The sequence below is a fragment of the Furipterus horrens genome, unplaced genomic scaffold, assembly GCF_987537825.1.
Source record: "Furipterus horrens unplaced genomic scaffold, mFurHor1.1.pri manual_scaffold_4, whole genome shotgun sequence".
Classification (NCBI taxonomy): Eukaryota; Metazoa; Chordata; class Mammalia; order Chiroptera; family Furipteridae; genus Furipterus; species Furipterus horrens.
This window is the reverse complement of record NW_028327174.1, coordinates 14,030,139-14,054,150: the sequence shown is the minus strand read 5'-3', so window position 1 is coordinate 14,054,150 and position 24,012 is coordinate 14,030,139. Positions and strand designations below refer to the sequence as shown.

Here is a 24,012-nt window from a genome sequence, read left to right as displayed (position 1 = left end):
GTCAGTCCCCATTCCTATCCTGATCCCCAGGCAACCATTAATCTACTTTTCATGTCCACAGATTAGCCTTTTCTGGATATTTCATATAAGTGTGATTTTCTGCATTTATCTTCTTTCACTTAAAGTGTAATGTTTTTGAGGTTCAATCATGTTGTAGCATGTATCAAATAGTTCTTCCTTTTTATTGCTGAATAATTATTCCATTGCCTGGGTATACTACATTTGTTTATCCATTCATCAGTTAATGGACATTTGGATTGTTTCCAGTTTTTGGCTTTTATGAATGATGTTTCTATAAACATTTGCATATAAATCTTTGCATTCACATGTATTCATTTCTGTTGATTAGAAACCTAGCAGTAGAATTGCTGGGTCATACGGTAAATTTATGTGTAACTTTTTAAGAACTACCAGTGTTTTCCAAAGTGACTGTACCATTTTACATTCAGTATATGAAGGTCCTGTTTTCTTAACATCCTTGCTAACACTTGTTATTTTCTGTCTTTTTTTTTTTTTAAGAGAGTGGGAAGGGGGGAGAGAGAGACAGACAGAGACATTGATTTTTGGTCCCACTTAGGTTTGCATTCATTGGTTGATTTTTGTATGTGCCCTGACCAGGAATCGAATCCACACCCTTGGCATATCAGGATGACATTCTAACCAACTGAGTTACCCAGCCAGGGCTGTCTGTCTTTTTTATTGTAGCCGTTGAGGTGGTATCTCGTTGTGATTTTAATTTGCATTTTCCTAATGACCAATGATGTTGAGCATCCTTTCATGAGCTTTTTAGCCATTTGTATATCTTTGGTGAAATTTCTATTCAAATCTTTGCTGATATTTTTAAAAATTATTTTTTAATCCTCACTCAAAGGTATGTTTATTGATTTCAAAGTGAGAGGGAGGGGGTCAGGAGAGAGAGAGAGACAGACAGACAGACAGACAGACACTAATGTGAGAGAGAAACATCAGTTGGTTGTCTTTCTTATGCTCCCTGACTGGGGCTTGAACCTGCAACCTTGGTATGGGTCCTGACCAGGTGCCAAATCGGCAACATTTTTGGTGTAAGGAACAATGACCCTCTAAGCAACCAATCCACCAGCAGGGCTCTTTATTGACTTTTTAATTAATTTGTTTGTATTACTGTTATTGAATTGTAAGAGCTCTTTATATTCCTGGATGCAAGTTTTATTTTTAAAATAAAAAATGTGACTGGCAAATATTTTCTTACAGTCTGTAGCTTGTCTTTTCATTTTCTTAATAGTATCTTTTGAAGCACAAATTTTTTAGTTTGGTAAGTTCAACTTACCAATTTTTTCTTTTATGGATTATGCTTTTAATGTCATATTTAACAGCTCTCCCTATTTCTAGGTTATGAAGATTTGTTTCTCTATTTTCTTCTAAAAGTTTTATAGTGTTAGCTCTTACATGTATATCTATGATTTATTTTGAGTTAATTTTTATGCCTGGCATAAAATAAATGTCTAAATTAATCTTTTTACAAATTTTTGACACCATTTGTGGAAAAGACTTCTTTTTTTATTGTATTGCCTTGGCATCTTGATTGAAAATCTATTGACCCTAAGTGTAAGTGTTTATTTCTAGACTATCAGTTCTGTCCCATTGATCTATATGTCTAGGCTTATGCAGAACCACACTGTCATTTTCTTTTAAAGTATATTTTATTGATCATGCTATTACAGTTGTCCCAATTTATCTCCCTATGCATCTGTCCGCCCAGTAACCCCTTCCCTCCAGCAATTCCACCCCCTTAGCTCACGTCCATGGCTCATGCATATAAATTCTTTGGCTACCCCATTTCCTATACTGTTCTTAACATACCCCTGTCTATTTTGTATCTGCCAATTTGCACTTCTTAATCCCTGCACCTTTTCCCTTATTCTTCCCCTTCACCCTCCCACCAGATCACCCTCCAAATGATCTCCATATCTGTGATTCTGTTCCTCTTCTGCTTGTTTGCTTAGTTTGTATTTTTAGATCCAATTGTTAACAGTTATGAATTTATTGCCATTTTAATGTTCATAGTTTTGATTTTCTTTTTCTTATTTAATTCCCTTTAATATTTCATGTAATAATGGCTTGGTGATGAAGAACTCCTTTAGCTTCACCTTGTTTGGGAAGCACTTCATCTTCCCTTCCATTCTAAATGAGAGCTTTGCTGGATAGAGTAACCTAGGTTGTAGGTCCTTGCTTTTCATCACATTGAATACTTGTTGCCAGTCCCTTCTAGCCTGCAAAGTTTCTTTTGAGAAATCAGCTGACATTCTTTTGGGAACTCCTTTGTAGGTAACTCTCTGCTTTTCTCTTGCTGCTTTTAAGACTGTCTCTATCTTTAACCTTTGGCATTTAAATTATGATATATCTTGGTGTGGTCCTTTTTGGGTCCATCTTGTTTGGGACTCTATTCTTCCTGGACTAGTATCTGTAGCTTCTTCACCAAATTAAGAAAGCTTTCTTTTATTATTTTTTCAAATAAGTTTTCAATTTCCTGCTCTTCCTCTTCTCCTTCTGGCACCCCTATCATTTGGATGTTCGTACATTTGAAGAAATCCCAGAGGCTCCTTAGCCTATCCTCATTTTTTTTGGATTCTTTTTTCTTCTTGCTGTTTTGATGTAATGTTTTCTTTTTTCCCTTATGTTCCAAAGCATTGATTTGGTTCTCAGCTTCATCCCCTCCACTGTTGGTTCCCTATAGATTTTTCTTTATTTCACTTAGTGTAACCTTCATTTCTGCCTGGGCCTTCTTTGTGCTGTTGAAGTACCCAGTGAGTTCCTTAAACATCCTAATAACCAGTGTTTTGAACTCTGTATCTGATAGGTCGCTTATCTCCTTTTCTTTTAGTTCTTTTTCTGGGGTTCTGTTCTCTTCTTTCATTTGGGCCATATTTCCCTGTCTCCTCATTTTGGCAGCCTACCTGTGTTTGTTTCTGTGTATTCAGTAGAGCTACTTTGACTCCCTGTTTTAGTATCATGGATTGTTGTAGACAAGCACACTAATAAGTTGGATGGGGAGGAGACTTAGGTAATCACCAGGGTGGTCCAACCCATGTCATCCTACTCTGTGGCTCTGTGTTGGGGAGGGGTCCGAGAGGAGACAATGCTGCTGCTTGTCCTCTTGAGTTTTGCCTGGCAGGAAGTTATCTCCTGGCACTCACCCTGTTGCCAGGTCACCAGTTTCTCCCTGTATGCCACTGGTGCCCTTCCAGATATTGTTCTGATGCTGAATCCCAGAGGAGGTGCACCTGCAGAAGTCCTAAGTCCATCACTGGCCCTATAAAAGGAGTATCCTAAGAATCCCACAGTTTCTTCTGCTGCCCCAACCATCATTGGTTTTCACAGCCAGAAGTTATGAAGACTTATTTTCCTGGAGCTGGAACCCTGAGCTTGGTGGCCTGGCCTGGGGCTGGGATCCCTCTCTCCCAAGGTATCCCTCGTGATTTTATCCACCACAGATGGATGTGGGACCACCCCTTCTACATCTCTGCACCTCTCTACCTCTCAGTGCCTCTCCAGGAGTCTCTCCCCCTCTTACCAGTCTGGATGCATATGGCCTCTTTAAATCCTTGGTTGTTGGACTTCCATACAGCTCAGTTTTCAGAAAATTCTGGGTGATATTTGTTTTGTAGTCTAGTTGTGATATTTGCTGTAGTTGTATGAGGGGGTGAGGCATATTTACCTTCACCTCCATTATGCCTGGAAATCCTCACTGTCTTCATTGTAGTTTTGTAGTAAGTTTCGAAATCAGAAGATGTAAGTTCTCAACTTTTATTCTTTCTCAAGAGTGTGTTGGCTATTTTGGGTGCCTTGCATTTCTATGTAAATTTTAGGATCAGCTTGCCAATTTCTGCAAAAAGTTCTGCTGGGGTTTTGATGGGGATTGTATTAAATATATAGATTGCTAGCTTGTTAATATTGAGTTTTCCATTCCATGAACATGGAATGTCTGTCTATTTAGATCGTCTTTAATTTTTCTCAGCAATATTTTGAGATTTTCAGTGTACAAGTCTTGCTCTTATTTTGTTAAATTTATTTCTAATTTTTTATTCTTTTTGATGACATTGTGAATAGGTTTGGTTTCGTAATTTCATTTTTGGATTGCTCATTACTATTATATAGAAATACATTTAGATTCTGTATATTGGTCTGTCTTGTCACTTCACTGAATTCATTGTTTTTAATCGTATTGTTTTGACTATTTTAAGGCTTTTTACTTTTCTTCCTAATAGATTTCCAATGATCCCACCACCATTTATTAAATAAGCCATTTTTCTTGTTAATTTGAAGACTCACATTTTTGTCAATAAAGCTTTATTGGAATATAGCCATGCCCATGGATTTATGTATTATCTCTGACTACTTTCTATTAAAAGAGCAGAGTTGAGTGGTTTTGACATTTTATGATCTGTGAAGCCTAAAATATTTACTATCTGACCCTTTACAGAAAAAATTTGTCAACTCTTGTTCTAGACTATTATGTTTAATTAATACATTTACCTTTTGTTAAGTCTCCTTTTTTAAAAGATTTTATTTATTTATTTTTAGAGAGAGGTGAAGGGAGGGAAAAAGAGAGGGAGAGAAACACTGATATGTGAGAAAAACTTCAATTGCAACATCGATGGGTTTCTCATACGCACCCGGACCAGGGATCAAACCTGCAAGCCAGGCATGTGCCCTGGCCAGAAATTGCTTTGTGGGATTACACTCAACCAACTGAGCCACACCACTCAGGGCAATATAATTTCCCTTCTTCTCATTAATTGATGCAGGTTTCTAGTATATGTCTTTGATCAGTTTAAGGAAGTTTTCTTAAAAGTCATTTGGGAATAGATTGCTATCTTTACCTTTAGGCTTTTTTTTTTGCTTGTCCCCTTTCTCTATATGTTCCATATATTCTTGAATCTTATTTTAGATTACAGTAAATTTAAGAAATTAATTTTTTACTCAGTCTATTTCAGTAATTATTTAGATCTCACGGCCACAGTTATCAACACCAATTTAAATGGAATTATAAATTACTATATTCTCTGCACTACCATTTCTCTTATTCAATGTGTTTTTTCCTTGGATTTCTTTTTATTTTTCCTGAATTAAATCTAGACTCACTTTTCCCTCCAAACAATTATATGACTAAACTTTGAAGTTTTATTACTCTTAAATGTTTTAATTTTGCCTTTGATAGGAAATAGATTTCTATAAATGCCATTTTGCTGAAAACATTGAAAACACCCATGTCACAGATGAGAAGTTTATGCCAGCTTCTAGAATAAAAGAAGAAATGTAGGACATTGTTATGACATTATAGAGTGAAATTTTAAAAAAAGAATTTGTAAAACTGCATTTGTAGTATGCTTTATTTATACATATGTAGATATTCATAGGGATTTTTTTCTGATTACCTTGTACCATGGGATAAACATCCCCAAAAGTTAGTGATGCAAAATAACCATTTTATTATGCTCATGGATTCAGTGTCAGGACATAGTAGTGATGACTAGGCCCTCAGACAGGAATGCATGAATGGTCACTTGCATGTATGATTCCTCAACTGAAATGGCTGAAGAATGGACTCACCTGGGACTGTCACTCCATGTGCCTACATAAGCTTCTCTAGATGTTTGTTTTTTGATAGTTGGACTTATGGTTTAGGATTCCATATTGAAGCTGCATTGGCCTCCTGTGACTCAGCCTCAGAAATCACATAGTGTCACTTCATCAATACTCTGTTAGTTGAAGCAGTCACAAGTGTGCCCCAAATCAAGGGAGAGAACATAGACCCTTCTGGTGGGAAGAGTGTCAGAGAATTTATGGCTATGCTTTGAAACCATCATGGTTATTTTTATGGACAAGGACGTTGGTTAATTGATGGCAGAAATTTTTTAGATCTTTTCTGTTCTACTCCCAGAACAGTGCCTGATACGCAGTAGTACTGTATTTGATAAATATCTTGAATGAATGTAGTATGGGGTTTCTGCTCTCATAATGACTTTTGTACTATATGAATTTTTCATAGTAAGCATATATTTTCTTAATAGATAGAAACAAATAAAATGTATATATCATGCTAATTTTTTATTTCTTTTATATCTTAGATATTTAAATGATTTCTATGAGTTGGAGCTACAGCATGGTTCTGGTGTTGTGGGTTGGAGCATTCCAGTGACTAAAGGGATTGTACCTTCTCCAAGAGAATCCCATACAGCTGTTATATATTGCAAAAAAGATTCTGGAAGTCCTAAAATGTATGTTTTTGGTGGAATGTGTGGTGCTCGCCTGGATGACCTATGGCAACTTGACTTAGGTAAGCTTAACTTGATCCAGGCTCAGGAATTGGTTATGACTGATAAAGGCAAATACAAAAATTGCTTTGAGAAATACTTTTGATTAAAGTATTTATTGAGTTGCACTTGGATTTGTAATTAGCACTTGAAGCCATCACCAAGGGCAGCTGGGGTATGATATGAATGGTTGCTGATCAGTCAGGTTGAACAAATGAATGTTTATGACAGTAACTCTGCTGTGCTTCCTGTAAGTAGGATCACCATATATCCTGGTTTGCCTGTGATGGTCCTGGTTCATGCTTTTTGTCCCATGTAATTATCGGTAGTACCCACTTTCACTCTCTAAAGTGTCCCAGTTGGGGATGATTAAATTTATATGGTTACTCTATCTACAGGAAATGTAGCATTAGTAATGTTATTGCTGGTCAGTGAAAAACCCTTGGCTATCTCTTTTTAAAGAAATTGTAGGAATGAATAATTGGAGAGTAGGTGTGCCTCTAACTTTTGATTGTTTTCTGTACAGTGTACTCTTACTTAAAATGTTAAAATCCCTAATCTGGTTTCACTTCAAAATTGGTGGCACTCAAAGTACACCTCTTTATTACAAGTACTAACATACAAATATAGATTTCTGTGATTGTCAGTTTATGTCAATTGGAAATGTTTATTTTAAAATGAAATTCAAGTAACATTTTGAAACATTTTTGCTTTATTTTAGTAAGTCTTTTTTGGTTTTAATTTTTAAAATTCTGTAAGTTGAGGTAGTTTGCTGATCAAGTTGCTAATATACTTATTTTTACTTTTAGAAACTATGTCATGGTCAAAACCAGAAACTAAAGGAACAGTGCCACTTCCACGAAGCCTTCACACAGCCAGTGTTATAGGAAACAAGTATGGTGGTTTTGTTTTTACCTTTTTTTTAACCAACTTAAGAAAGATACACAAAGAAGAGTGATGTTAGAAGTTTCTTGGGAATATATTACTGACTTTAATGATGTTTGTGCTTACTGAAGCTAAAAAGATATACAGAAGCTAAAATACTTATTGTGTCATTTTTTAAATCATTCTACTTATACTTTTTTACATCTTTACAATGCCTTGCACAGAGTAGGTATTACATAATGGTAATGCAGAGTGTTGTCAAACTGATCTGTCTTCCATCGACAGGTTTGACACATCTCCCTGTTTCTTTTCTTTCTTTCTTTCCTTTTTTTTTAAAAATTTTTTTATCCTCACCTGAGGACATGCTTACTAATTTTTGAGAGAAGTGAAGGGAGGGAGAGAGAGGGGGAGAGAAACATCCCTGTGAGAGAGAAACATGGATTGGTTGCCTATTGTTCCCTGACCGAAAATCAAACCCATGACCTTATGGTTTGCAGGACGATGCTCCAACCCACTGAGCCACACAGGCCAGGGCCTCACTGTTTCTTTTTATGTATTTTTGGTAGTACTTTATTTGTACTCAGGTATGTACTCAGTATGAACACTCAGTGGTTAAACTTTTGATGGAGTTATGCTTAGACTACATATAGGCTCTTTAGCAAGATTTCCGAAATTCACGTCTCAGCTTTGCTGTTTGTCCTATATGACCTGAGGCAAGAAACCTTAACTTGTCCGTTCTCAATTTTCTCAATTATAAAATGACAATAATAATAAAATTTACTTCACAAGGTTGTCACAAGGATTAAATGGATTAATACATATAAAATGATTCAAACTGCCTGGTACACAGAGAGTACTCTTTACTGGTTAGCTATTACTGTCATCAACAAGTTCCCTTATTTGTGCAACACTGGACCAGAATTAGGAGTATTGTTTAAATATAATTTAATTAAGTATTTACTTGTGTGGGGTCTTTACCTTATAATTAATGTTTTAGGAAACAACTAGTTGTCATTTAGAACCTCATTAGTTCTTTTTTTATTATAAATTTTATTACATTTATTGGAGTGACACTAGTTCATAAAATTATATAGGTTTCACATAATTCTGTAATACATCATCTGTATATTACATTATGTGTTCACTACCCAAAGTCAAATGCCCTGGCTGGTTTAGCTCAGTGGATTGAGCGTCGGCCTGCGAGCTAAGTGTCGCTGGTTCGATCTTCCAGTCAGGGTACATCAGAGAAGGAAAACTCTGACTCCAAAAAACCTCCGCTGCCTTGCGGCATACCTCTTCAGGGGAAAGGCTAAGGGAGTAAACCCCGACAGAAAATCCGGAGCCGGAGTCCCTAAGGCGGTTTGACGTTGTAGTCAACACCGGCAACTCCTGCGGCGCACCTGAACCCAAGCTGTATCGACTCCGTCTTTCCCTTGGACCCTTCAGCTGCGAAGAGAGGTGGGGTCTGCTGCATGGGCAACAGCAGACCCTCCATATTACCCTGCCCAGGCTCTGTAGCTTCAGCGTCATCGCAAGATGTCGATTCAACACGGGAGGAGACGGATGCCGTGTTACTCCCGAGTCGGACTGCGCGGCCATTCTCGGCGGTGCAGATGGACTCTTGGGAAGCTACACCATCGTCTCTCGAGACGGACGGCTGCCGACGACCCAAAGTCAAGTCTCCTTCTGTCACCATATTAGTTCTTTTTAAAAAAATAGATAAACAAAATATAATGTTTTAGGAAACAACTAGCTGTGATTTAGGACCTCATTAGTTGTTTCTAAAAAATAGACAAACAGAATAGACATTTTTTAAAACAGCAGAACTCTTTTATAAAATGCAGCTTTTCATTGGATCTCTAACATATAAGAGATTAAAAATGGAGTTTCTCTGGTTGGCGGGAGGTCACCAGAGAAGGGGCCCTAAACTCTGCAGGATGAGCCTTTCTCCTGCAGTAGTCATTAGGCATGTCTCAAGGACCCCTAGGGCCCTAAGGAACGTAGTTTAAAGTTTATTATTTGAGTGATATTAGTGACGAGTTATATGAAACTTAATCCTTTTTGGTTAACTATATGCATACAATTCTAAATTTGACTTTGAATGTCATGGATCATTTGAGCATCTTTCTGACAGAGATACCCTTAGTATACATGTAATATTAATTTTCAAAAGTATAATAATTGAAATATTCCTTACTTTGAATAACTTGCCAGAGAGAAATAATTTTTATTCTTTATTGCTTCATAAAATTATAAACTCTTGAAAGAAGAACACTTCATCTGATTCATTATCTTAACTTCCATTACTGTGACATTGGCAAGTGAATAAATAGTTCTGTAGATTGGTGTCAACACATAAGACATTTAAGTCTATTATTAACATTTTTAATCTAAAAAATAAAATTAAAGCCTTAGGAAAAAATCAGCTACTGTATATTTTGTTTGTTTGTTTGTTTTTTAGGATGTACATTTTTGGAGGATGGGTTCCACATAAGGGGGAAAATATTGAGACTTCACCTCATGATAGTGAATGGAAATGTACCAGTTCATTTTCTTACCTAAATCTGGGTGAGTCTTTTAATAGTTATTTATTGAAGTAAAACTTATTAACAAAAGAATTTTTGTTTTGTTGTTTAAGAATAGTAGGTTAGTCATGGATATTGCTATCCTTTTAGATACAGCAGAGTGGACCACCCTAGTATCAGATTCTCAGGAAGATAAAAAAAATTCAAGACCAAGACCAAGAGCTGGGCACTGTGCTGTTGCAATTGGCACCCGATTGTATTTTTGGAGTGGACGAGATGGCTACAGAAAAGCACTAAATAGTCAGGTGTGCTGCAAGGATCTTTGGTATCTTGATACTGGTAGGTAAGAGTATTTAACAGATACAATTTTTCCTTTAGGTAAATAAGTATTCAATTAATGTCTTTCTTTTGAGACTTACTATAAATGCCAATGCCTATCTTTTCCATAATTAAATTTCCCTCTCCTTAAAGGTAGACTGGATTTAGTGACTTCTTCTAAAAAACAGAGTATGGAGAGGGAAAAAAAACAGCTTTACAGTGGAGAAACCTGGGAAGCAGCACCTTAATCAACTAATCAACGTTAATATCACTAGTGATCAGTCATTTTGATATCTTTTACCCCTGCCTCTCATATCATGTAATAAGAAGAAATTTCACCTTTGTGATACTTTTCCCAAAAATCCATTACCCCACTCTAACTATGAGAACATATAAGGCAAACCCAAATTGAAAGACATTCTACAAATTATGTGAACACAACTGTTCAAATTTTCAAAGTGATGGTAAACAAGGAAAGACTGAGAAATAGTCGTAAATTGGAGGAGACTAAGGAGACATGATGACTAAATGCAAGCTGGTACCCTCCTGGAACAAAAAAGACATTACTTGAAAACCTGGTGGAATCTGAATTGTCTATTTTTAATTAACTTCTTAGTTTTAACAAATGTGTTAGCATTAGAGGGAATAAAGGGAATTCTTTACAACTTTTCTATATGTAAAATTATTCCAAAATAAAAGATTTTTTAAAAAGTATTACAACAAAAATTTTTTAAAATATGGAACTCACATCTACTTTTTCAATAAACATTTGTTGATTGACAGCTATATATCAGGAATTGTTCCAAATGTTGAAAATACAGCAGTGAATGAGACAATGTTCTTACTGTCAAAGAACTTACATTCTAAGAGAGTGTGAGGGCAGGGAGATGAGGGACAATAATCAAATTAACAAAATAAGTTCAATTTCTGGTCCGCATGTGAAGACAGTAAGGGAACAAAGAGATAGTAGTGGGGGTACTGGGAATGAAGGGGGAGTGGCTACTTCAGAATGGGCAGCTAGAAAAGGATGAGATGGCGTTTGGGATGTAATCCAAATGGCGAGAAGATGCTGTTTATGTAAAAAGCTGGAGCGAAACTGCAAGAGGAGTGAATGACTGCAAGGACAAGGGTCCTGAGATGGGCGTACTTGGCGTGCTCGGGGACAGCTTTGAGCAGAGGAAAAGAGGGGAGGGCAGGGATGGAGGTCAGCGAGGTGACCGTAGGACAGGTCATGTAAGACCTCCAACATTGTAGAAAAATTTAAATTGTTTTTAAAGTACAAGGTAAGTTATTTATTGGTTTGAAGGAGAGACCTGCCATGATCTGTTGAATGTTTTGGGACAGTCACTGCAGTTGTATGGAAAATATAGCATAGGAGTCAAAAGGGCTCACGTGGGACACGAGTCAGGAGGCTTCTGCAAGTAGACAAGAAGGTGACTATAGTGGTGACAGAGAGGAGGAGCAAGGGAGGAATTCAGAATATATTTTGCAGTTGTTATTGAAGGAACATGCTGATGAATTGGCTGTGGCAGGTGGCAGAAAGAGGAGAGGAGGGTAGAGTTTTTTTGTTTTTTGTTTTAAACTCTCGCTTGAGGATATGCTTCGTTGAGAGGAAGGGGGAGATACGCACGCACGCACGCACGCACGCACGCACGCACGCACGTGCGCGCGCATGCGCAAGAGAGACATCCGTCCGTTGGCGCCTATATACGCTCTGACCAGGGACTAAACCCGCAACCTGGGGACGTGCCCTGACTGGAAATTGAACCTGCAACCTTCTGGTGGACAGAATGTTGCTCAAACGAAGTGAGCCGCTTGGCCGGGGTGAGGATGAAGTTTCTAGCCTGAAAAATTTGGTGGTATTTTCATTTACTGAGATGGGGAAGACTGATAAGAAAACAGGCTTGTGGGGAAAATGGAGTTCCATGCTAAGGCCATGAACTAACGAGATCAAGTGAATGAAGAAGTTGGGAGGCCAGGAGAGAAATCAGATCTGGAGATGATGTAATATGTGATGTTATATGAGAAAAGCAGGTGATAAAACATACCCATGGTTCCAGGTTTTTTTAAATGTATAAACTGAAAAATCTTGAAGGATGCACTGTGTACCAAAGTATTATCTGCGGGGTGAAATTATACATTTTCTTAGACGGTTTTCTCTTATATTTTCTACAATAGCATGCATTACTCTCGTAATGTAAAAACAGTTTAATTTTTAAATTCAGAATTGAAAAATAATGAGAACAAAGTTAGAGGCTATGAAAGAAGCATATACTAGAAAGCAGGAAAAAAAAATCCAACTTACTGATTCATCTCTGAAAGTGGGAATTATTAACTGAAGTCCAAGAGTAAACTTCATTTTCTGAGATTGGAAGAAAAATGTGCAAAATATAAATTTTTTTCAGTAGCAAATATGTCACTAAGGGATCTGTGAGTTTTAAAAGGATGAGAGTCATTAGCTCTGATTGGCCAGGTTTTTTTCATAAATCTTTCTGTAGACGGCATTAGACATGAATATTTATCTAAAAATAATCATAGCCACTATCATAAGGGCCATTTCACTTTTGATAAGTTAGCATCAAGTTTTGTGGGTGGGGAATGAGGGCTCTTCATCTTGCTTTTTTCATTTTTAAACTTTGTGTATTTAGTAATATTTAAAAGAGTAATATAAATCCATAATATGATTAGTGGTCTTTTGCTCCCACTCTCCTTCCTTGCTTCACACGCATCTGTTTTTAACTCTGTTAAACCTTTTTTGTTTGTGTGTGTGTTTACTTTCGTATCTACATATAATATGAATATATTGTTACTCTGATTTTTTTTTTTTTTATAGTTTAGGCATAATATGCTTACTTCCTACTATGGAAGTTAAGGATTTATCTCTTCCCACCATTCCCCACCTCCTATTCCCTCAGTATAACTACATCATTGTTTTGTTAGATGACTATTCAGTGTTTACATCATGACTATATAAACACTGTTGACAGGTGAGCCATATAGAACATTGTGAATACCTTCTTTGTACCATTTTTAATTTGCCATAGATTAATAATTGTCACATTTGTTTGTTTAGATTTATATGTATTTACCACTAATTCAATCCATACTCTGTTATCTGCTTAAATTTTCTCTAATTATTGTTAGATGCATCAGATGTTCTGTCAGATTTCATGATCTTGAAGAGATTTCTTCTGCTCCAATCTAGGATGATTGCCCTCCACAAACTGAGCACAACGATTATCTTGGAGTCTCCCTCACCATCTTCCTGGGGAAGTGTTTTGCCTCTCACTTGTGCCAGATTCACTGTTTTCTGGATCCCATATTTTCCCTTATCTTAGTTCGCTTCCTTTTTTATGAAACACATCCCAAGAAAAGGGTGCATAGGTGACCAACTTATTTTGAAATCTTGCATTGTTTGAAAATATGTTTAATCTTAATTGGTGGTTTTCATGGAAATAGAATTCTGCATTAGAAGTCATTGCCCTTAAGAATTTTGAGAAGGTTGTTATATTGTATTCACACGTCTAGTGTTTTTGTTGAGAAATCCAAACTACAGTGTTCCCTCACTGATCGCGTGTATTATGTTCTAGATCCATCCCCCAGCCTCCCCGCGATAGGTGAAAATCCACGAAGTAGGAGCCTTACATTTACTTTAGTATTTATATATATTTTAAGGCTTTATAAACCCTTCCCACACACTTATAAACCATTCCCAGTCCCTTATTAACCTTTCCCACTCCCTTATTAACCTTTTCCACACTTTTATAAACATTACTTATGTTCTTAAACATATTCTACACTCTTAAACCTACGTAACTTTAACAACATATGTATACAGTACCGCAAAATCCCGCGATAAGTGAAAAATCCGCGATAAATAATTAAATATAATATTTTTAAAAACCCCGCAATACAGTGAGGCCGTGATAAGTGAACCGCAATATAGAGAGGGACTACTGTACTTGTGATTTTTGGTTCTTTTAAATGTGACTCTTTCCCTCACTCCTGATAGCTTTTAGGATTTTTTTCTTCATCCCCTTGTTCTTAACTTTCAGATGATGGGCCTGCTGTGTGTCTATTTTTAATCTATTGTGTTGAGTACTCAGTAGACCTTTTCAGTCTGGAAACTCATGTTCTTCATTTCTTGGAATTTTCTTGATTTATTTCATTGATTTTCACCCTATTGTTTTCTCTATTCTCTCTTCCTGTAACTTCTGTTATGTGGATGAAGTACCTCCTGGACTTGTCTTCGTTTTGTCTGCTTTTGTTCGGGTGTGGGTTGCCTTACTTGGAGTAACGTAAATAAACTGGATTGTGAATAGGATTATGGAGGAATTTACATGAGACTAGTTGAAGCAACTAGGCTTGATTTTCCTCTAAAATAGGCCTATCACATTTTTTTCTGTGGAGGCACAGGTAGTAAATATTTTAGGCTTTGAAGGCCCTTAGGTCTCTATTATAGCTACTCAGTTCTGTTGTAGCATGAAAGCAGTCATAGACAATATATAAATAAGCATACCTTTGTTTCAATAAAATTCTATTTACAAAAACAGGCACATGAGCCCTGCTCTAAAGATACAGAGATAGATATTAGACATACTCTACAAGGATCAAATTATTGTTTATAGATTTCAGTTCATTAAAAGAATAAATTTTCCAGATGTACTACCTCTGGAATTGTGAGTTCCGTCATTTGGCAGGTAAAATAAAAGAGGAAAAGGATATAATAGAAATAATCTCAGGTCCTTTTTCCTCATTCTAAGAGTCTATAATTATTTGTTTTGGAAATGTTCGTAATGTTTTATACCAACGTAATTACCTGTTTTGGGAAGTACAACTTTTTGATAAGGGGGAATTAACCTCAAAGAAGTTACATTTTTCCAAAATGTCATTCAAATCACCTAGCATTAACTGTATTTCTAACATGTATACTGTTGGCTAAGAAGTGGCTCATAAAATTAAAAACTTAGAGAAAATTATGTAGCTATAACTATATAATACTTGGTTCCTTCCTCCCACTTCTAGAATTAAGTATTTTTTTCTGAATCTGATGACTCAAATAGCTTGGAACTAGATTATTTATACATTTATTTGTATAAGAAATTAAATTAATAAGTAGAAGCATAACACCAAACTGTTTTCACTTGACCTACCATAGCTATGTTTATTTGAGTAAAATTTCTTCCTCTTGGTAATCAGATGAAATATTCATTGCTGACATTTGCAGAGCTCCAGGTCCACACAAACTTTATAGACAAACTACTGATACATTTTAAGTTTATAATATCAATATCGTTCTTTAGAGAAACCACCGGCGCCATCACAAGTACAACTGATCAAAGCCACTACCAACTCTTTTCATGTCAAATGGGATGAAGTGCCTACGGTTGAGGGCTATCTTTTGCAATTGAATACTGAACTGCCGTACCAAGTTACATTATCAGATTCTTCAGCAGCACCAAATATACAAGGTAACATAATTGTCACACTTAAAACATGTATACTTGTATATTTCTTGAAAAGATACTGGAGAAAAGCCTGTGAATAGGCCTGGTTTAAGAAATTTTATATGATGTTTACTGCCTAGTAAATCAAATGTGTTGTGTTTCAACTCTAAAACTTGACTATTTCACAATTATGATATAGTATAACTCACATATATGTACGGTAGGTTGTTTCTTCTACAGTTCATTTGGATGGACTTTCTTAATTTGACAAACTACTTCAGAGCTGTAGCTTTCGTAAATATTTTGCCTTTTTTCCAAAAATATTTTTAATTAATAGGCATTTGGAAAATAAAAGCAAATGTAATTGCATGTTTTCTTGTAGAAAGAATTTCAGTCAATTATTAAGCAAACTATTAAGGAAACAGAAAAACTGTGATAAAGATACTATTTTTTAACCTTTAACATGTAATTCAAAAATTTCTTTGATTGTATATATTTTATGGAAGCTAATTTAGAACATATCAATCTGAACTTTCTCCTTCTTACAGGAGTCAGGATGGATGCTCACAGACAAGGCATTAATAACATCATTCCTAACAGCGTAAGTTAACAAATATTTAGGATGGTAAATGAATGTTTATGGTTATAGTCCAATTTTTATTAATATTGTTAGCGTACTATGTTAGGACAGAGAAGGAAAACTCTGACTCCAAAAAACCTCCGCTGCCTTGCGGCATACCTCTTCAGGGGAAAGGCTAAGGGAGTAAACCCCGACAGAAAATCCGGAGCCGGAGTCCCTAAGGCGGTTTGACGTTGTAGTCAACACCGGCAACTCCTGCGGCGCACCTGAAGCCAAGCTGTATTGACTCCGTCTTTCCCTTGGATCCTTCAGCTGCGAAGAGAGGGGGGGTCTGCTGCATGGGCAACAGCAGACCCTCCATATCACCCTGCCCAGGCTCTGTAGCTTCAGCTCCACTGGAGAGGACACTCCAGCGTCATCGCAAGATGTCGATTCAACACGGGAGGAGACAGATACCGTGTCACTCCCGAGTCGGACTGCACAGCCATTCTCGGTGGTGCAGATAGACTCTTAAGAAGCTACACCATCGTCTCTCGAGACGGACAGCTGCCGAACGAACGAACGAACTATGTTAGGACAGGAGTTTTCAAACCTGGTTGCACCTCAGAATCACCTCTGAAATTACAAAACAAATAACACAGGTTCCCAAGCCTTTCCCCAGATTTAGTAGTAGCAGAATCTTAAGGATGATGCCCAGGTAGCTCTGTTTTTAAAGAAAGCTCCATAGATCATTGTGACAGTAGCCTGAATTAAAGCCCCCTGGCCAGGCATCAGAGGCTAATCTATTATTTTTACTTACAGTACTTTAAAATCTGTATTTTGACTTTTCTAAATATCATGCATATTTTAAATTTCAAAGGTGTACTTTCAAAGTATATATGAAATATATTTCTTTACTATGTATTTTGTTTACCAAAGAATATGAGTTGCTAAGTTGAACACCTGTGTTTATGAGGTTATTTCTTGTTTATGAAGTGCTTCACAGTAGGTATTTGTGGAGACTAATGGGTAAGCTTACTAGGATTGACATTGTTTTTGTTTTTGTTTTTAGATTTTATTTATTTTTAGAGAGGGGAAGGGAGGGAGAAAGAGAGAGAGAAACATCGATGTGAGAGAGAAACATCAATTGGTTGCCTCTCATAGGCACCGCATGCAGGGACTGAACCCAAAACCCAGGCATGTGCTCTCACCGGGCATCGAACTGGTGACTTTTTGCTTTGTGGGACAATACCCAACCAACTCAGCCTCATTGGTCAGGGCCTCACTGTTTTTATCTGGTAAACTGTGGTTTATATTCACAGAAGACTCTTTTCAAGGGAAATGATGTAGGTATAGGCCCATGTGTTCTGAACATGGCAGAGGACCTGAAATAAACAGAAGAGGCTTATTTATGTCAAGAAGGGTATGTAACAAGCAAAGCCCATACAGTTGTTTCTGAGGAGCCCATATTAATAGACTACGCACAGAGTAGTCCTTGCTTATCTGGGTTGGGGGGTACATTTCAAGACCCCCAGTGGATGCCTGAAACTGTGGATAATACTGAACACTATATGTTCTACATTTTTTCCTATACATATATACCTGTGATACAGTTTAATTTATACATTAGGCACAATAAGAGATTAACAGCAGTAGTTAATAATAAACTAGAACAATTGTAACCATATCCTGTAATAAAGGTTATGTGAACGTGGTCACTTGTTTCAGGGGATTCCTTGCTGAAGTCTTCATATAGGCTAAGTGCATTCTGACAACATGTCATCAATTGGAACACTTTTCTGTTCATGTCTTTCTCTTACAAGTTCAATGTCTTTTCCATCTTAATTAACACTTATCACCCACTGTGGCTGTAACATTTTCAGTTTTAGGCGCAGCAGTAAAACTAGCATGAATTTTTTTTTCCTTCATGATTTCACAGGTAGAAGATTTTTTCTCACCATAGATCTTAGCAACCTCAGCATGTGATTTTTAAGTTTCCTTGTTGAGAACTTTCACCCTTTCACTTAAATGAAACACTTTATAGCTTCTCTTTGGCATATCCAAATTGCCAACATTACAACTTGTGCACTTTGGAGCCATTGTTAAGTAAAATAAGGGTTATTTGAACACAAGCACTGTGATACCACAACAGTCCATCTGATAACAGACGCTACTGAGTGACTGATGGGTCGGTAGTGTATGCAGCATGGGTATGCTGGACAAAGGGTTGGTTCTCATCCAGGCGGGATGGGGTGGGTTAGCAAGAGATTTCATCATGCTACTCAGAGCAGCACACAATGTGGAACTTATGAATTATTTATTAGTTGTTTATTTCTAGAATTTTCCATTTAAAATTTTTGGCCCATGGTTGACTGCAGGTAACTGAAACCACAAAAAAAACCATGGCTAAGGGGGTGTTCTATACACATATGTTTTTATGTTGATTATATATTTCATATATTATATACATATATCGTCGTCGGCAGCCGTCCGTCTCGAGAGACGATGGTGTAGCTTCTTAAGAGTCTATCTGCACCGCCGAGAATGGCTGTGCAGTCCGACTCGGGAGTGACACGGTATCTGTCTCCTCCCGTGTTGAATCGACATCTTGCGATGACGCTGGAGTGTCCTCTCCAGTGAAGCTGAAGCTACAGAGCCTGGGCAGGGTGATATGGAGGGTCTGCTGTTGCCCATGCAGCAGACCCCCCCTCTCTTCGCAGCTGAAGGGTCCAAGGGAAAGACGGAGTCAATACAGCTTGGCTTCAGGTGCGCTGCAGGAGTTGCCGGTGTTGACTACAACGTCAAACCGCCTTACAAATTTAGATAGTATTACAAGGTTTATAATGAAGAGCAATAGTTTCCTACTCTATCCCTCCCTGCTGTTGATTATCGTCGGCAGCCGTCCATCTCGAGAGACGATGGTGTAGCTTCTTAAGAGTCTATCTGCACCGCCGAGAATGGCTGTGCAGTCCGACTCGGGAGTGACACGGTATCTGTCTCCTCCCGTATTGAATCGACATCTTGCGATGACGCTGGAGTGTCCTCTCCAGTGGAGCTGAAGCTACAGAGCCTGGGCAGGGTGATATGGAGGGTCTGCTGTTGCCCATGCAGCAGACCCCCCCTCTCTTCGCAGCTGAAGGATCCAAGGGAAAGACGGAGTCAATACAGCTTGGCTTCAGGTGCGCTGCAGGAGTTGCCGGTGTTGACTACAACGTCAAACTGCCTTAGGGACTCCGGCTCCGGATTTTCTGTCGGGGTTTACTCCCTTAGCCTTTCCCCTGAAGAGGTATGCCGCAAGGCAGCGGAGGTTTTTTGGAATCAGAGTTTTCCTTCTCTGATGTGCCCTGACTGGAAGATCGAACCAGCGACACTTAGCTCGCAGGCCGACGCTCAATCCACTGAGCCAAACCAGCCAGGGTCTAGAAACAACTACTTTCAGCGTTTTTGGCTTTCTTCTGATACCTACCTTTGTGCTTTTAAATAAAATCCATGTGCTGCCACTTCTTGATTTTCTAGTTTTAGATACATGCTTTCAGCAACAGAAGATGAAGACTTGATAATCATCTGTCAACATAATGCCATTTCCTCCCCTTCCTCTTTCCACATCCTTTAAATGTTTTTAGATGAATTATTATTTAATGTTTACATTATAATGATGACATAGTCACAGCTGAGCCATGTAATATGCTATGAGCATTATTTTTTTTTTCACATAACTTTTTGTTTTTCCTGGCATTGTTAACTGCCTCAACTTTTCATTTTCTTAGTTTTCTTCTTGCCTGTCATTAATCAAACTCAAATTCTCCAACAAAATTATAAAACTCCTCTCAAAATATCAAACATATAAAGTAGTTTTTCTTTCCTTCTTTTTTCCCGCATTGAAGTCATCCTTCCTGAGCCCTCTGTCTCGATGCTCTAATCTTGCTGGCTCTTTAGGCCTGCTACATGGCTGTCATCTTAGAGCTCCATTTGTTTCAGATTAGGAATTGCTTCTGTCCTTTCCTGTGTTAGAGCCCATGTTTCTTGATCTCATTTTTTCCTTTTTCTTGGTGGTTTCCCTTGTATTGTTGTAATACTTCCTCTACTAGTTTTCTGAGAAAGGGTTTATGAAAGGTAAACATTTGAGAATTTACATGTCTGAAAATGCTGTTGTCTGTTCACATCTGATTGGTAGTTTGGCTGGGTTATAGAATTCTATATTAGAAACTTTCCTCAGAAATTTTAAAGGCATTTTCTTATTGTCTTTTAGCATTCAGTGTTGCTGTTGGAAAGTCTGATGCTACTTGGATTCCTGATCACTTATATGTGACCTAAGTTTTTCTTTTTATTCCAGTATTCTGAAATTTCAACAGTGATGTGCCTATGACTTCATTCATTGTGCTGTGCACTCAGTGGACCCCATCATTCTGGAAACTCATGGCTTTTATTACTGATTTTTTCTTTCCTCTATTTTCTCTCTTATTTTTTTAAACTCCTGTTAATTATTTAACGATGATAGTCCTCTGATTTTACATTTTATTTACTATTTTCTACATTTCTGTCCTGATTTATGAAAAATTTCTTCACTTACATTATAAATCTATTCAATTTCTTAGTATATTCAACCACATACTTAATTTCTAAAAACTTGTTGTTCTCTACTTCTTCTATAGCATCTTATTCTTTATAAATATAGTATCTTTCCTTATGTCTTTGAGAATTATGCTATTATTGGCTCCCTGACTATGGGTAGATTATTTAAGCTCTCTGAGTCTCATTTTTTCTCTGTATAATAGGGGTCATATTATCCATCTTATAAAATTCCTGTGAAGGTTAACTGGAATACAGACTTATAAATATGTATTATAATGCCTGTCACATGGTATAATGCTCCCTAATGGTTGTGGCTATCATCATCATTTATTCACAATAGCACCATCACTATCAATTAGAAGCGAAGTACAGGGCAGATTATGGACAGGCCTCCTTAGAGCCATGAGAAATTATAGCAGCAGCAATATTGGGGTATTTGAATGAAGTCAGATTATTTTTATGGTTTAGTAAATCTATAGGTATTGCAGTATAATAACTTATATTCACACTGATGACTTGAAATAGCAAAAAGTTTAAATGTGTTCTTTATAGTATGTTTAAGAAGACAAAGAAAATGCAATTAAGATGATTCCTATCTAAAATGTTTAATGGTAAAGCATACTATGTCTTTGTATTAAATCTTGCTGTCTATATGGAAAACTTAGTTGTACAGAATAACTCGTTTTCTTGAAGGTTCCATGTCACTGACATTTTCCTTTTAGGGGCCATCATATCAGTAGTATACATTTCTGACCTTGTTAAGAAAATTTGACCAGAATGTTAAACTCAGTAGCTGTGGTGTTGTCTCCTATGTATCATACATATTTACTTGAATACTAATTATACCTTATAAAAATGTAGATTATTTCCCCTCGGCATATATCCTCCCTTTCCCTTTAAGAACTAGCCTTTTGAGACTGGAGATTAAGTGAAAAGAAATTGCTTTCTTAAACTATTATTTTATTTTTTTATATATTTTTAAGATTTTATTTATTTATTTTTAAAGAGAGGGAAAGGGAGGAAGTAAGAGAGGGAGAGAAACATCAATGTGTGGTTGCCTCTCAGGCGCCCCCAACTGGGGATCTGGCTGGCAACCCAGGCATGCGCCCTGACTGGGAATCGATCCGGTGACCCTATTTTAAAATAATAGTTTAAGCCCTGGCTTAAACTATTATTATTTTTCAAAACTACTACAAAATTTAAAAAATAATCCTATACAAATTAAGAATATAATTTAAACTTTTTAATATTTTGGTTAATATATTTTAAAAATCATTAATTTGTAAATTATTTTGCTTTTTAACATATATTTCTATGTAATTGAACATTGCTACAATAAACTTTTTATTTCTTATAGATCAAAAATACAATGAACAGTGCAACAAAAGGAACTTCAGTGGGAAACAAACCAGATCTCAAAGCATCAACTGACTCTAATGCCATTTTACATTCATCTTTGACAACTAATGCTTCTAATCATAATAGTTGTGTGGTGGATATGCTAAGGAAAAATGAAGGTATAAAGATAGTATTTTAAGTAAAGCTAAAGCTTTTAATATTAATGATAGGGAATTTTAGAGTCTTTGAAGAAGTAAATGTTATGTTGTTTTGATCCATTTTCAAAATAATAATAGTATACCTACCATATTGACCCTAGTTAGAATGATGTGTGATGTCAAGATACCAAGCAAGCACTTGCCTGAATAGTCATGAGTAGTTACGAACGATGGAATTTAAATGAGGAAGCTCTTGTATGACATTTGCAGTTGACCAGTGTGTTCAGTGTCACTGTCCCATTACTCTATTTTCTTAGTATTTATAAGTGTTTGATATTACTTATTTTAGGCAGGGATTTTGTCTGTCTTGTTCACCTTCTATTTTTTCAGCACCCAGATTCATGTCTGGTAAATAGTAGTCACTGAGTAAATATTTGTTTAGCTTGCAAGTAACTGGATTAACCCAGAAATAGTTTATTTATGAAAACTGTTGATTAGCCAGTTGCATTCATGGGAAAGCTTGTAATTTGGTGACCTTATATTTAAAATAAGTTCATTTGAATATACTGAAGCCATGAGATATATTAAGCATTGCCTGTGATTTTAATATCTAAAATCATTTTCTAAATCTCATTCTGATATATCCCTGACATAGGAGCATCACTTTATTTTTTTTAATTTAATCTTTATTGTATTTTTTTTTCCATTACCATTTAGTCCCCTTATACCTCCCACCCGCAAGCAATCACCACACTGTTGTCTGTTTCCATGAGTCCTTTTCCCTTTTTGCTCAATCCCTCCACCCCTTCACCTCCCACCCCCATTAGCTGTCATCTGCTCTCCATCTATGAGTCTGTCTCTGTTTTGCTTGTTAGTTCAGTTTGTTCATTGGAGTCCACATATGAGTGAAATCATATGGTATTTGTCTCTGTGACTGGCTTTCTTCACTTAGCATAATGTTCTCCAGGTCCATCCATACCATTGCAAAGGGTAACATTTTCTTCTTTTTTATGGCCTAGTAGAATTCCATTGTGTAAATGTCCCATAGTTCTTTTATCCACTCAAATACTTACAGACACTTGAACTGCTTCCATATCTTGGCAATTATAAATAATGCTGCAATGAACATAGGGGTGCTTATGTTCTTTTGAATTAGTGTTTTGGGTTCTCTGGATATATTCCCAGAAGTGGGATTGCTCAGTCAAAGGGTAGATCCATTTTTAATTTTTTGAGGTATCTCCACACTGTTTTCCACAGTGGCTGCACCAGTCTGCATTCCCACCAACAGTGCACGAGGGTTCTCCTTTCTCCACATCCTCGTTAGCACTTGTTGTTTGATTTATTGATGACAGCCATTCTGACAGGTGTAAGATGGTATCTCATTGTGGTTTTAATTTGAATTTCTCTGATGATCAGTGACATTGAGCATCTTTTTATGTGTCTGTTGGCCATTTGTATGTCTTCTTTGGAGAAGTGTCTATTCAGGAAACAAAAGAAAAAATAAACAAATGGGACTACATCAAACTAAAAAGTTTTTGCACAGCAAAGGAAAACATCAACAAAATAAAAAGACAGTCCACAGAATGGGAGAACATATTTGCTGATACATCTGATAAGGGGTTAATATCCAAAATTTATGAAGTACTTACAAAACTCAACACCAAAAAAAAAAAAAAGCCTAATGACTTTATTTTTAATTTGAAGAAATCATGACAGCTGATACAACTTTAATTACTCTTCAATGATTCAAACTTAGCAAGAGGAATATCCTTTTTATTTGCATTTTTCTTTATGTTGATGATAGATAAAAATATTTAAGGAAAATAATTTCCTGTAATTTTTGTCATTTCATTACTTATGGAGAGGAGAGTGCTTTTGTTTTACTGATTTTCTTTTTTTTTAATTTATTTTTAGAGA

At 36.7% G+C, this 24,012-nt stretch overlaps 1 protein-coding gene across 1 annotated transcript in view; it reads left to right on the top strand.

Moving 5' to 3' along the window:
• Positions 1-24,012, top strand: part of HCFC2 (host cell factor C2) — a 37,313-nt gene that overhangs the window by 5,258 nt on the left and 8,043 nt on the right. The window contains exons 4-10 of the mRNA XM_090272591.1: positions 6,108-6,316; positions 7,103-7,187; positions 9,640-9,746; positions 9,854-10,042; positions 15,325-15,492; positions 16,017-16,069; positions 21,957-22,116. Of these exons, the coding sequence (XP_090128717.1) occupies positions 6,108-6,316; positions 7,103-7,187; positions 9,640-9,746; positions 9,854-10,042; positions 15,325-15,492; positions 16,017-16,069; positions 21,957-22,116 (971 nt within the window). The remainder of the gene's footprint in view (positions 1-6,107; positions 6,317-7,102; positions 7,188-9,639; positions 9,747-9,853; positions 10,043-15,324; positions 15,493-16,016; positions 16,070-21,956; positions 22,117-24,012) is intronic.